We start from the raw sequence: 12,434 nt of genomic DNA on the forward strand, positions 1-12,434 counted from the left end.
CATATGAGATTCATCCTATTGGTTCAGTAGGCCTGCTTTACTTGGGACATAATAAAATTTAGACCAGGGATCCATGATTCCCAACAGCCATTAGATAAGTGTTAAAAATACAGTTTTTATGTCCAGATACAGATCATACTGCATGTGCATGGCCATGATAAAAAGCTGATGATACTGTTGTTCTCCTTCACTTTTATGAAATCATGCTAGTTCCATGATATCTCAAACATGACTATTAGTGCTGCTCACATGTGACTTAACTATAGAACTATATTTCCACAGTCCTTTCCATACATGACAACAATGATTTTAGACAAACTACTTTGACTTTTATCTACTCTAGGATGCCTTCTACCATTCCAACAATATTTCCTAACCAATGACGATTTTAAGACCTACCTTTTTCCCTGAGTAGGACTTTTGCACAACTGGTAACAACTCATTTGTGAGGAATGTTCCTTCTACTTCAAGATCACTGATACCTTGAGGTTCAAAGATGTTTGCCTCAATCTGTAATGTTAATTGAAATTAGGAATCAACAAGTACAGAAAAGTAAATGAAACAGTAGGAAAATGCTTTTTTTTTTTTAAAAGGAACTTTTTTCCACCAATGGTGGACCTGTACTAAGATGAAGAAATTTTGGGGTTCTATACATCAATTAATTGAAAAAATTCTAAAGATAAAATTAAAACTGAAACCAGAATTGTATGTTTGGAATGATTGATGATGGAATTGATAATCAAAATGGTAAAATTTTACACTATATATTACACTAATAGCTCAGAAAGGAAAGAAAATTCAACTACGACATCACAAGATTGGCTATTAAAATTATTAGATATGGACGAGTTAGATAAATTAACATGTCTGTTAAAAGAAGGAAAATTATAAGATTTTGTAATTATTTGGGAACAATTAATGGGATATTTAAGTAATATGTGGGGTGAAAATGTCATTTATTAGATTTATTGATTAATAATGATAATATATGTATATGTGTATTCATTAGAAGTAGATTAATCAAACATTTAAGATAGAATTAGATAAGTAATAAATATGCAGAGAAGGAACAGTACAAAGATATAGATTTACAAATATAAACAAATTCATATTAGCAACAGGTGCAGTTGGAATTAGAAGTCAGGAATGGATGTTAATGGATGTAAGTAGCAGATTCAGCAATAGCAGTTTCATTTATATACTGCTTCATACCTCCTAAGCAGTCTCTAAGTGGTTTACAACTGTAAGCTAATTGCCCACAATAATCTGGGTACTCATTTTAGTGACCTTGGAAGGATGCAAGCCTAAGTTGAGCCTGAGCTCCTGGCTGGTACTGAACTCGCAACCTTATGGTTGTGAGTGAGCGGCTGCAGTACATGCATTTATTAACGTTAAAGTATGAAAGAAAGAAGATTATAGCTTTATGATTTAACTGCCATAGAATATAGACTATTAAAGTAGTTGTGTAGGGATGTATGTATGTATTGTTATAGAGGTGGGTTGATGTTTTTATAATTTGACTTTTGTCTTAGTTGTTTTTTATGTTTTAATATAATAAAAAAAGAATTACTGCTAGTTTCATAAATTCATCTCTGAGGTATTTTTCTGCAGCTGCCTAATGTAGCACTGAATAAACAGATCCCAATGCATACAGGAACTTTTAAACCAGAACTTGAGAGCAGTGACAATATCACAGGGCAGTACTTTGGGGGCAGAAGCCAAGAGGCCCATTCAGAATAATGAGCAGGGGTGCCCTCAAACACCATGCAGATATACATATTCTCAAAGAGCAGAAGGGAGAGCACAGCCCTGTTAGATCTCCTTGACAAAGTAAAGCCATGTTTTGGAACACCAAGAGCTGCACACAACCTAGGGTGCCATTTTGGCAGTCCAGAAGTGCCATTTTGTTATTTTCAGCCACCTTTAGACCCCAATTAAGGCTGTTTTGAGTTAGGAATCATCCTCCAAAAGCTTAGGCGGCCTAATCTGGCACCAATGAGTTGTTTCAGGAAAACAACCTATTATCTTTGCCAAATGTTTCCAGGTAGGATCAAGAGGTTGTGGGTCTAAAGGACAAGGGAGATTTCCCCATAAGGTCCAATGCAACCCACAGGCTGCACAGTTATCAGTCATGTCGATGACTCTGAAATCCATTTACTGGGATATTCTATTAGTGTCTAGCATCATATCGCAGTGGCTCTAGTTTTTCTCAAAATAACATATCCAGATGGTGCTGGGGGACTCCACCTCTTTCCCATGGTCATTGGCATTTGGGGTGTCTCGGGATTCTATTTTGTCCCTCCTACTTATTTAATATTTCCCAGAAGTCATTGAATCATAGAATCATAGAATCAGAGTTGGAAGAGACCACAAGGGCCATCAAGTCCAACTCCCTGTCATGCAGGAACTCTCTAAGCATACCCAAAAGATGGCCATCCAGCCTCTGTTTAAAGACTTCCAAAGAGGAAGACCCCACCACACTCCGAGGGAGTGTGTTCCACTGTCGAACAGCCCTTACTGTCAGGAAGTTCCTCCTAATGTTGAAGTGGAATCTCTTTTACTGTAGCTTGCATCCATTGTTCTGGGTCCTGTTCTCTGGAGAAGCAGAAAAAAAGCTTGCTCCCTCCTCAATATGACATCCCTTCAAATATTTAAACAGAGCTATCATATCACCTCTTAACCTTCACTTCTCAAGGCTAAACATACCCAGCTCCCTGAGTCTTTCCTCATTGGGCATGGTTTCCAGACTCTCACCATTTTAGTCGCCCTCCCTTGGACACACTCCAGTTTTTCAGCATCCTTTTTTAATTGTGGTGCCCAGAACTGGACACGGTGTTCCAGGTGGGGTCTGACCAAAGCAGAATAGACTGGCACTATTACTTCTCTTGATCTAGACACTATACTGTACTTCTATTGACACAGCCTAAAATTGCATTGTGGAAAATCATTTGGAGATTTGGACTAAACTGTCATTCAGCTGTCCTCACTTGTTGATGACAATTCAATTTTTGCCAGCTAGTCTAAGGAAAGTGGTGGTGGAGACTCTAAACAGGTTCCAGGAGGCAGTATGGGTACAGATGAGGACAAATAAATTAAGGCTTCATACATATAAGACAGAAGTGCTGTGGGGAGTGAACTCTACCAACCATTGTGAAGGTTAGACTAATGTTGGGCACACTGGCCTTCCCTAAAAAAAGAAAGACCAAATGTATAACTTGGACATTTTTCTGGACTCAGTCCTGTCTAGGGAAGTGTAGGTGATATCATTTATCAGTAATGCCTTTAATCAGCTTTGGCTGATTTCCAGTTGTGATCCTATCTGGGGAAAACAGTTGCTGTTGTTGTACATATATGCCCTAGCCACTGTCAGTAATTGTTGTAGTTCTGGGCCTTCAAGTCATTTCCAACTTATGGCGATCCCAAGGAGAACCCATCATGGGGTTTTCTTGGCAAAACTTGGTCATAGGAGATTTGCCAATGCCTTCCCCTTGCCTAAGGTCACCCAGTGGGTTTCGTGGCCAAGCTAGGAATCGAACCCTGGTCTCCAGAATCATATTCCAACACTCAAACCACTACACCACCATGGTTCTAGTCATTGTCAATAATATTTCACTTCAATAATGAGATCTATGTGTGGTTGTTTGGAAACTTCAGCTGATGTAGCCACCTGGGGTTCTTCCACACAGTAATTCCACTTTATAGCATGATTTCATCCTGTAGAATCCTGGGCGGTGTGGTAGGGACGCACTAGAGCTCTCTGGATGAAATTCCAAAGCATGTTGCCATGGCAGTTAAATCCTAAAGTATAATAGTGTAGCATGAAAGGACCTCAGTTGTTTCTGGGGACTTAGCAATCAGAACATATAACATTAATTCTGCGCCAGCAAAACACTGCCTGTGCACTTCAAGACTTGATTTAAAATGCTGGTGACTTTCTTCAAAGTTCTAGACAATCAAATTTTGTTTTTTGAAGGATTTCCTGCATCCATGGAAACTGGCCACAGAGGCACAGAGCACACATTCATTGGTAAGATCTGTTAGATACATGTGCACAGGAGACTGAGCCTTTCCTCTGGTAGCCCCAAATAATGATCTTCTTCAGGTTATGTGGATGCCTATTTCCATATTCTACAGGAACACTGAAAACCTGCTTGGTCTTGGCTGCTTTTAATTGAATGGAGATCCATCTTTTATATAGTAAAAAAAGTGGTTATTTTAAATATTTTGTGTCATTTTTATTAACTGTATTTCCCCCCTTTTTCAGCCACCTTGCAGAAGGTTTGCCTTCAAAGTCAGTGCAGAAATATTTCAAATAAATCAATATTTCCATTTCATGAAAAATATTCCAGATACTTTACTATAAGCTGCGCACAGAATATAGTTTACTTACTATAAGGCAGCAGCATTACTGGATATCAGGGAAATGATTGTGGAACTTACCTCAAATTTATTGACAAGCTGTTTGGGGTTTACTTTTATGAACAATTCATATTTTCCAAAGCTTCGCTTCAAGAGTTCCTCATAGGTCAACTCAAAAGTCACTTTGCTGGCTGCTGCAATGTTGACAGAAACACTGAACTTTTCTGTTTTTCTTCCAGAAGCCCTTTACATGTTGAAAGAAGTGCACACAAATAAAACCACAAGTATGTTACTTCATGAGATTTTTTTTTGAAAATGTGTCATTTTTCCATGGTGAAATCTGTACATCAGCACCAATAATTCATATATATGAAATTATAACATAACCCAAGAAATCAGTTTATATAACCATCAAATAAACAAACAGCACCAGCTTAAATTTATTTTATTTATTCATTTAGAGTATTAATATATCGTTTTTTGTGGGGTTTTCGGGTTATGTGGCCATGTTCTAGAAGAGTTTCTTCCTGACGTTTCACCAGCATCTGTGGCTAGCAGATGCCAGCCACAGATGCTGGCGAAACGTTAGGAAGAACTCTTCTAGAACATGGCCACATAGCCCAAAAAAGCTACAAAAAACTATGGATGCTGGCCATGAAAGCCTTCAATTTCATATTAATGTATCACTTCCCAGCTCCCAAGGGCTCCCAAGGCATTGATCAAATAAAAACCAATAAACCAATACAAAGGAAAAAAATTGAAAAACACACTAAGTTGGTCTTTAAAAAATTCTTTAAAATAGTCTGATAATCCTAGAATTCTATTTTAAAACAGTTCAAAACATTTCAAACACTGAATGCCATGCAGAACAGCATTGTTTTAGCTGCCCACCAGAAGCTTAAGAGAGATAGGAGCAGCCAAATGTCTCTGGGTAGGGAGTTCCACAGTTGAGGGTTGAGGTGCAAATACAGAGAAAGCCCTGCTACCTACCAAACCTAGCCTCCTACCTAACTTCATAAAGTGTTGGGGGACTGCTCTAAAGATTTCAGATTTCTGGCAGGTTCATATGGGAAGCAGTGGTATTTCAAATATCTTGTCTCCAAGTCATTTAGGGCATTGTAGGTCATCACCAGCACCTTGAGCAAACTGGAAGCCAGTGCAGTTCTTGCAAGATTGGTGATATATGGTTTCTAAAATGTACACCTGACACCAGTCTGGCTGCTGCATTTTGCATTAGCTGCAGCTTCTGAACACTTTTCCAGGGCAGCCATACATAGAGTACATTGCAGTAGTTTAATGATACATTATCATTTCTTCAGTAATGAAAAAAACAAAAACAAGATCACAAACTAGTCATTACAATTCTTGGTCAAAAGAACAGTTTCAACCTGAACCTGAATTATGGTAATGTAAATGCCTCCAACAGAACATAGAAAATTTAATTTTAAATCTAAAAGTTAAGTATTTTCTAAGAGTAATGTTCCACATTGTTATTGGCATGTCAGTTTTTAAAAAACAAAACAAAATCAGTTAATAATGTTAAAGTGTCTCCAAATTTGCAAACCTCTTCCCCAAACAACAAATTAAAGTAGCAATAAACGTTACTCAAAAATGAAATGTTGGTGTTGTTTTAATGCTGAAAGTAACAATATGGCACTACCTCTTTCAAAAAGTAATGAGGGATTATATTACTTTCATCCTCTGCCTCCCTTGATTGTCTGGGCTGGATGTTCATAAACAAGGTTCCGCCACATAAAATATCCTGTCCTGAGATACTTCTCATTCACTTCTAAAGGCAGAACCACTTGAAGAAGGGTCTTTATTATGGATGTTAATGACTGGATTGGACTGGTTCATCAAGAAACCTGTATTTATAATCTCCATCAACTGAATTGTCTGACATAAAGAAAATTTAAAACCACCAGATTTGAGTTCTGTAGCTTTTATGAAAGTTGCCAAAATAATGCATGGATTGGACACACTGCTGGTTACAAGTTCATATTTCTAAAATATGAACAGTAGAGGAGATAATGGTGGTGAGTATTAGGCACTAAAGGAACCAAAGTAAAGGATAATACAAAATCCAAAAATCCATCTTGGGGCGATACCTTTATCAGACCAACCAATAGGTCCAAAATACATCATGCTAGCTTTTGAAGCTCACAAGATTCTTCCAAGATGGATTTTGATTGTTACTGTTGTTTTCTTTTATTTTATGGTTAATACCACTACTTCTGCAATGGTAAGGTAGATACGCTAAAATCAGCAATTCAATAGGGACTTGAGTGTAGAAACCAATGCTCTACCAATCACCTAAAAAGCAGTAGGGTTAGAGTGTGATTTGCAGGGCAAAGAAACATGTGAAAAATAGGTACATAACTTCACATTAACTGCATTCCCATCACCTAGACGCTGTATCCAGATAGGGTTTCAAAGGCATGCTGGAAGAAAAGCTACTTGGTGAGGTGAGTTCATGGGAAAAGTGGTACACAGGGAAAAGGTTAAGCATCATTCCTCTGTTCTATTTCCCCCATACAAATCATGTCCACCTGTAATCATTTTAAGATACTTGGTAGAGATTTCCAATGTGATTTTATAATGGTTTTACCAAGGATGAGTAAGATGAACAGAATGTCATACCCTATGTGGTAATGACCAATAAATCGCAAGGGAAGCTCAAGGGCTTACATAGTCAAGGGGCACTGAATTTAAATGTTTGTAATTAGGAAGTCAATATACAATGGTGCCCATTCCAAGTAACTGGATGCATGTAAACACACCCATTACCTGTTCAAGCAAGAATCTCTTTTACATTGCTTTTCAAGTTTAAAAATCTAGATTGGTTATACAGTACAATGGGCCCATGATATTTGCTGGGGTTTGGTTCCAGGACCCCCTATGGATACCAAAAATCCGTGCTCAAGTCCCATTGCATACAGTGGCATAGTAAAATGGTGGCTCTTGTATAAAATTCCAAAATCAAGGTTTGCTTTGGAGGATTTATATATTTTAAAAATATTTTCAAGCTGTGGGTGGTTGAATCCGTGGATAAGGAATCCATTTATATGGAGGGCTGACTGTATCACTCATACATATATTTTGGCTTTTGTTGTTGTTGTTAACCACCTTCAAGTCAATCTGGATTCATGGCGACCTTGTGGATAAGAAATCTACAAAACTCCCTGTCCTCCAGTGCTCTGCTTAGGTCTAGTAAATTCATACCTATGACTTCCCTAATACAGTCTATCCCTCTAGCCTGCAGATAAGATGGCATAGCATTGTAGACCAAGTCCTACTAAAAGATATGTGTGTTAAAATGATGAATAAACTCCATCTCATTGCATACAGTGACTTTAATCCTACCTTCTTTTTTTTACTTATAAGCAGGTTTTATTTAGAAGTAGATTTAGATTCCAAGTATGTAGGCCTAGACTAACTTTGAATATACTGTGCCCATAGTAAATAACATTTCAGTTAGATGCTCTGTTGAATATTGGAAGCATCTGTCAACATTTTTTTAGATCTCTTCATTAAAAATAAATGTTTGGGACTAGGCATGAAATAACAAATTTAACTGTAAGGTCTCACACTTACTTCACAAGACCAGCAGTCTGTCCACTTGAAACTGCTTGTTGATACTGTTTTTGGGCAACTTCTTTTTCCTTAATGGTGCCAGGATAGGTGACACCATCAATTGTCCTGTTGAACAGTACATATGCAGATATGAACATATTTTTATTAGTAATTCTCTTTGATACTCTGGCACCCATTCATTAGACTGCATGTAGTTAGGGCATTTGGGATAGTTAATATTCTAGAATGCCTGAGATAGAATTGCTGAGATACAATCTGATTTTAGGGGATGAGCATCAGTTTTGTATCACTATCAAAGTTCTGCAATTAGGAATAAGAGAAAAAAGAAGCATCAAACATATAGGATGGGTAAATTTTACTTTGGCAGCAGTATATGTAAAAAGAATCTTGGGAAGAGCTTGGGAAAGCTTCAAAATTGTTTCAATTATAATTTCACAGGTCGCAAAGTTAGTTAGTTCTCACCAACATGACAGTATCTCTGTCATTCCCTGTTTACTGAAAGTAACTAAAATAGCTACTTGACTGATTGCCGTAACGAACTGTATGAGTACAGTGTGAGCCAGCACTTGAACCATGCAATATTCTTTCTCTGCCATTTAACGAGGCCACACACCTCATAACTATAAAAATTGTTAAAAAGTCATAGTCAAAAATACAGAGTTATCCCTGAAATCAAAGAATAACATAGTTAAACTTTTGTTATTGGGGAAAAGAACACATTGTAAGGAAGTCATTATTTGTAACCAGATATTTTCAAAATCGTATTTCAAGACTCAGCATAATGTGAATGTGTGCAGTAATGCACAGGAAAAAAGGAAGGGAAGGAGGGAGGGAAGGAGTCAATTTAATATTATTACAGAACCATAGTTATTGAGGTCCTGGATGAAATAATTATATTTTATTCTGCACTAGTCAGACTTCATCTGGACTGTTATGATGACATGTGGGCTTCCCATTCTAAGAGGCATCATGTAGACAGATTGGAACCAGTTCAGAAAAGGTCAGTGAGGATTGCTGGTGATAACAGGCTTTGTGGATAAAGCTTGAACAGATTGGGTATGTTTACTCTAGCAAAGGAAAAATTCACGGGAAATATGATAGCTTAGTTCAAATAACCAAAGGTCTGCCTTATCAGATGGAAGAGGACAAAAACTTCTCTTTTACTGCCAAGGAAAGGACAAATTTGCATTAAGTTACAAAGGGGTAGATTTGGGGTGAATGTTGGGAGAACTGTTTTGCTCCAAAGAGTAGTTTCTTGACTGACATCAGAGTAAGTGTAGGGAAGTAGCAATATGTCTTACATACATGGTAAAGTTGGTAATGAAGGCTGTTTTTGGAAGTTCCACATCAAAGAAGGCTTCCTTGGACACATTAGCACGATTGACAGCTCGGCTAGTGATGACATTACGGGAAAACCGGGATGTAACACTGCAATCAATGTTCACCCAGTAAATTTCTATGCCTTTGGGATGCTGGAAAACAAAAGTGATAGGTACTTCTTGTACTTTATAGGGTAATAGATACTTTAAGCACAACAGTTAAGACAGAATGAAGGCCTCTCTACTGAGACAACCATGGAATTTATTTGGAAGTAATCACAAGTTCTGCTGTAACACATTTTTACAGTGCAAATTGGCAATGACAGAATTAGGTCCAAAACAGATGGACCAGATAGAGCGGCTTCCACTGCTTTGGAGGTGTGGCATGCAGATGATGCATGTCCCTACAGTGGCCAGACATTGCACCGAGGCCACCTAATGCAGCCCAAAGTTGCCGGCAAAAGGAGCAGTAAAAAAATGTTCCTGCCAGCAGCTTGTTTAGGACTGTGGAGGTGGCCCACTTCAAGAGCAGCTGTCTGGTTGCCGTGGTCCCAGGCAGATCAAGGCCTGATCGTGGCTGGAGCAGCCAGAGGCCATTCCTAGCCACCTAGTTAAAAGGAATGCAATTTGCAGAACACAAACTATTAATTGGCTATAGCATGATTCTATTTTGAGCATTCGCATTGGTGCCTCTCAGCAGTTGACCATATTCCACTTCTTAAAATTTGGGCACCTAATTTTTATATTATATAAATATTCTAATTATGAAAACCACTCTAATTTACATTCTAATTATGCAAATTCAGCACATTAATAGTTGAACTTTTTCTTCCACTATCTTTAACTTTCATTATAACTGATCTGACAGTAACAGTACAGACCAATGTTAAAATGCTGGTCTGGCTTCAGATTCCTAAACAAAAATTGCATCCCAAGAGCACTTCAGGTAAACCTCCAACCCAGCCAGAAACTCTCAGCAACTTTTGTGTCTACAGCTCCTCATTCAAACTGCAGTTTCTTTTTTTATTCATGCATAAATGAATAAAATTACTTGAATGAATTACTTGACCCTTGGTGAACTCTACACCCCATAGAGAAAGACTCCACCTTTTACACAGCAGTCCATAAAACATACTCCAGAATTGATCATTTTAAAGTTTCCAAGTCCCTATTAGACAAAACTTTAAATTCCACAATTAATCCAATTCTATATTAAGGCCATTCTCCAGTAATACTAGATTGGGCACTGGAAGGACATTCCCAGACTTCAAAATCTTGGTGGTTTAGTCCAGCATTCCTAATGCATGACCCTTTTAAAAATACCATAGAAAAAGCCATATAAACTTTTTCGAGATGAAAAAGCTGTTGTTCAGGCACCAGACAAATCTGAGCATACTGGGCTCTTGTTTGGTCATTAACTTTGTTTTTGCAAAACCAAATAAAGTTTTGTTCCTGTTTTAAAATCCTCTGGCTTCTTGTTCAGTTTTTTGGCTAACATATTGGGCAGGAAGACATATCTGCATTTTTGCAGCCCGATGACAATCTGAAAGCACCACTGAAGCACTACTGTGGGACACACTGAACGTCTGCTTATACAGGAGGGCTCTAAACAAAAGAAAATGAAAGAAAAGAAATGCCAGGGATTGATTAAAGAAATCGAACTCTTGTTGAACTCTCACAAGAAGACCCAAACCTCAGACATACTAAAAACTTTATTGGAAAAACAGGCTCAAATTAAAGAATTAGACCTACACTCAATCCAAACTAAATTGCAATACATGGAAGCCTACTACTATGAAAGCAACAATAGGAACTCTAAATTATTAGCTAGATTAGTAAAACAGAAAGCAGAAAAAAAAGAATGATTCCAGCCATCACCTCCCCAAATGGCAATGTCAAAATCTCTCAAGTTGACATAGTAGAGGGATTCTGAGACTTCTACTTTGAACTCTGTGCTGAACAATCAGGGGCCCCCAGACAAATTTAATTCATTCCCCGATTCTCTCAAAATTTTGAAAATAAAGGAATCACACACCGCTCTACTCAAGCAGGCCATCTAGTTAGAAGGAATCAAACAGGCAATCCAAAGCCTTAAACCTGGGAAATCTCCTAGATTAGAGGGATTGACAGGAGAATTTAACAAGTTATGACAACATGATCATTTTCCTAAAACAACCCAAACAATCTTTCCTTAATTTAGGCACCATATTAAATTCCTTTGAAATGTTTACAGGTTTGCAAATTAACTATTCAAAGTCTAAACTGATGTGTCTTAACATCACTTATGAAGACCAATTAGACATTTAAAAAACTACTAATCTCCAGTTAAAACCTTCAGGATTTACTTACCTGGGAATCACCATTACAAAAGATCTCAAACAGTTAATCCCCAGAAACTACAACAAAATAACTAAATGCTTAGTCTCTAAAACATTGGAGTAGAAGAGCCTGAAACTCTCTATTCTAGGCAGAATAGGCCTTATTAAAAGGTTTATTGTCTCTTGCCTATCCTTTCTATCCCATTACAGCTATGCAGAGAAAACTCATATTTTGGCAAATTCTCATCTATACCTTTGCTTTTAACTATAAGATTCAGGTAATCCATGCAATACCTCTCCTCTTAAAAAAAAAAGGGGGGGGGGCTAGCATTGCCTGATCTTGAACTATATTTTGCAGTATTCCAACTTAGTCAAATCCCTCATTTAATTAAAAAAAGTCAGAGCATACACTGGATTAACATGGAAATGAATGGCCCACCATCAGTTGATTTTACTTTGATATTTAACAAACCCACCCAGCAAATAATTGAAAACATTAAAAATCAATGGCTACAAACATCAGTAAAGATGTGGTCAAGATGGAAGCAAATTCTAGCACCAGATCCCTTTCCTGTTTCTTCCTTCCTTTTCCACAAGTCTTTCTATTCTCCTGATAAATTCAATCGGTTCCAGGGATTTGAACAACATGTATATTATGTCCGAGACCTTTTTTGTAATGGCAGACCAAAAACAACTGAGAACTAACTACAGACTTAGAGCCATTAAAGGCTAGCTGGTTTGATCTCCATTAGATGATTGCTTTTACACACAAATTAAAGGGCGGACTGTATTTGACTCCAGTGAAGCTAGCCAGAACGGTTAAAAATGTTTCCTCCAAATGTTG

At 37.6% G+C, this 12,434-nt stretch overlaps 1 protein-coding gene across 1 annotated transcript in view; it reads right to left on the reverse strand.

Moving 5' to 3' along the window:
- LOC121922487 (inter-alpha-trypsin inhibitor heavy chain H3-like) overlaps positions 1 to 12,434 on the reverse strand; it is a 53,694-nt gene that overhangs the window by 38,636 nt on the left and 2,624 nt on the right. The window contains exons 3-6 of the mRNA XM_042451996.1: positions 9,259 to 9,425; positions 7,954 to 8,058; positions 4,441 to 4,603; positions 400 to 510 (exon numbers count right to left, since the gene is read on the reverse strand). Of these exons, the coding sequence (XP_042307930.1) occupies positions 400 to 510; positions 4,441 to 4,603; positions 7,954 to 8,058; positions 9,259 to 9,425 (546 nt within the window). The remainder of the gene's footprint in view (positions 1 to 399; positions 511 to 4,440; positions 4,604 to 7,953; positions 8,059 to 9,258; positions 9,426 to 12,434) is intronic.

This window comes from Sceloporus undulatus, chromosome 2, assembly GCF_019175285.1.
Source record: "Sceloporus undulatus isolate JIND9_A2432 ecotype Alabama chromosome 2, SceUnd_v1.1, whole genome shotgun sequence".
Lineage (NCBI taxonomy): Eukaryota > Metazoa > Chordata > Lepidosauria > Squamata > Phrynosomatidae > Sceloporus > Sceloporus undulatus.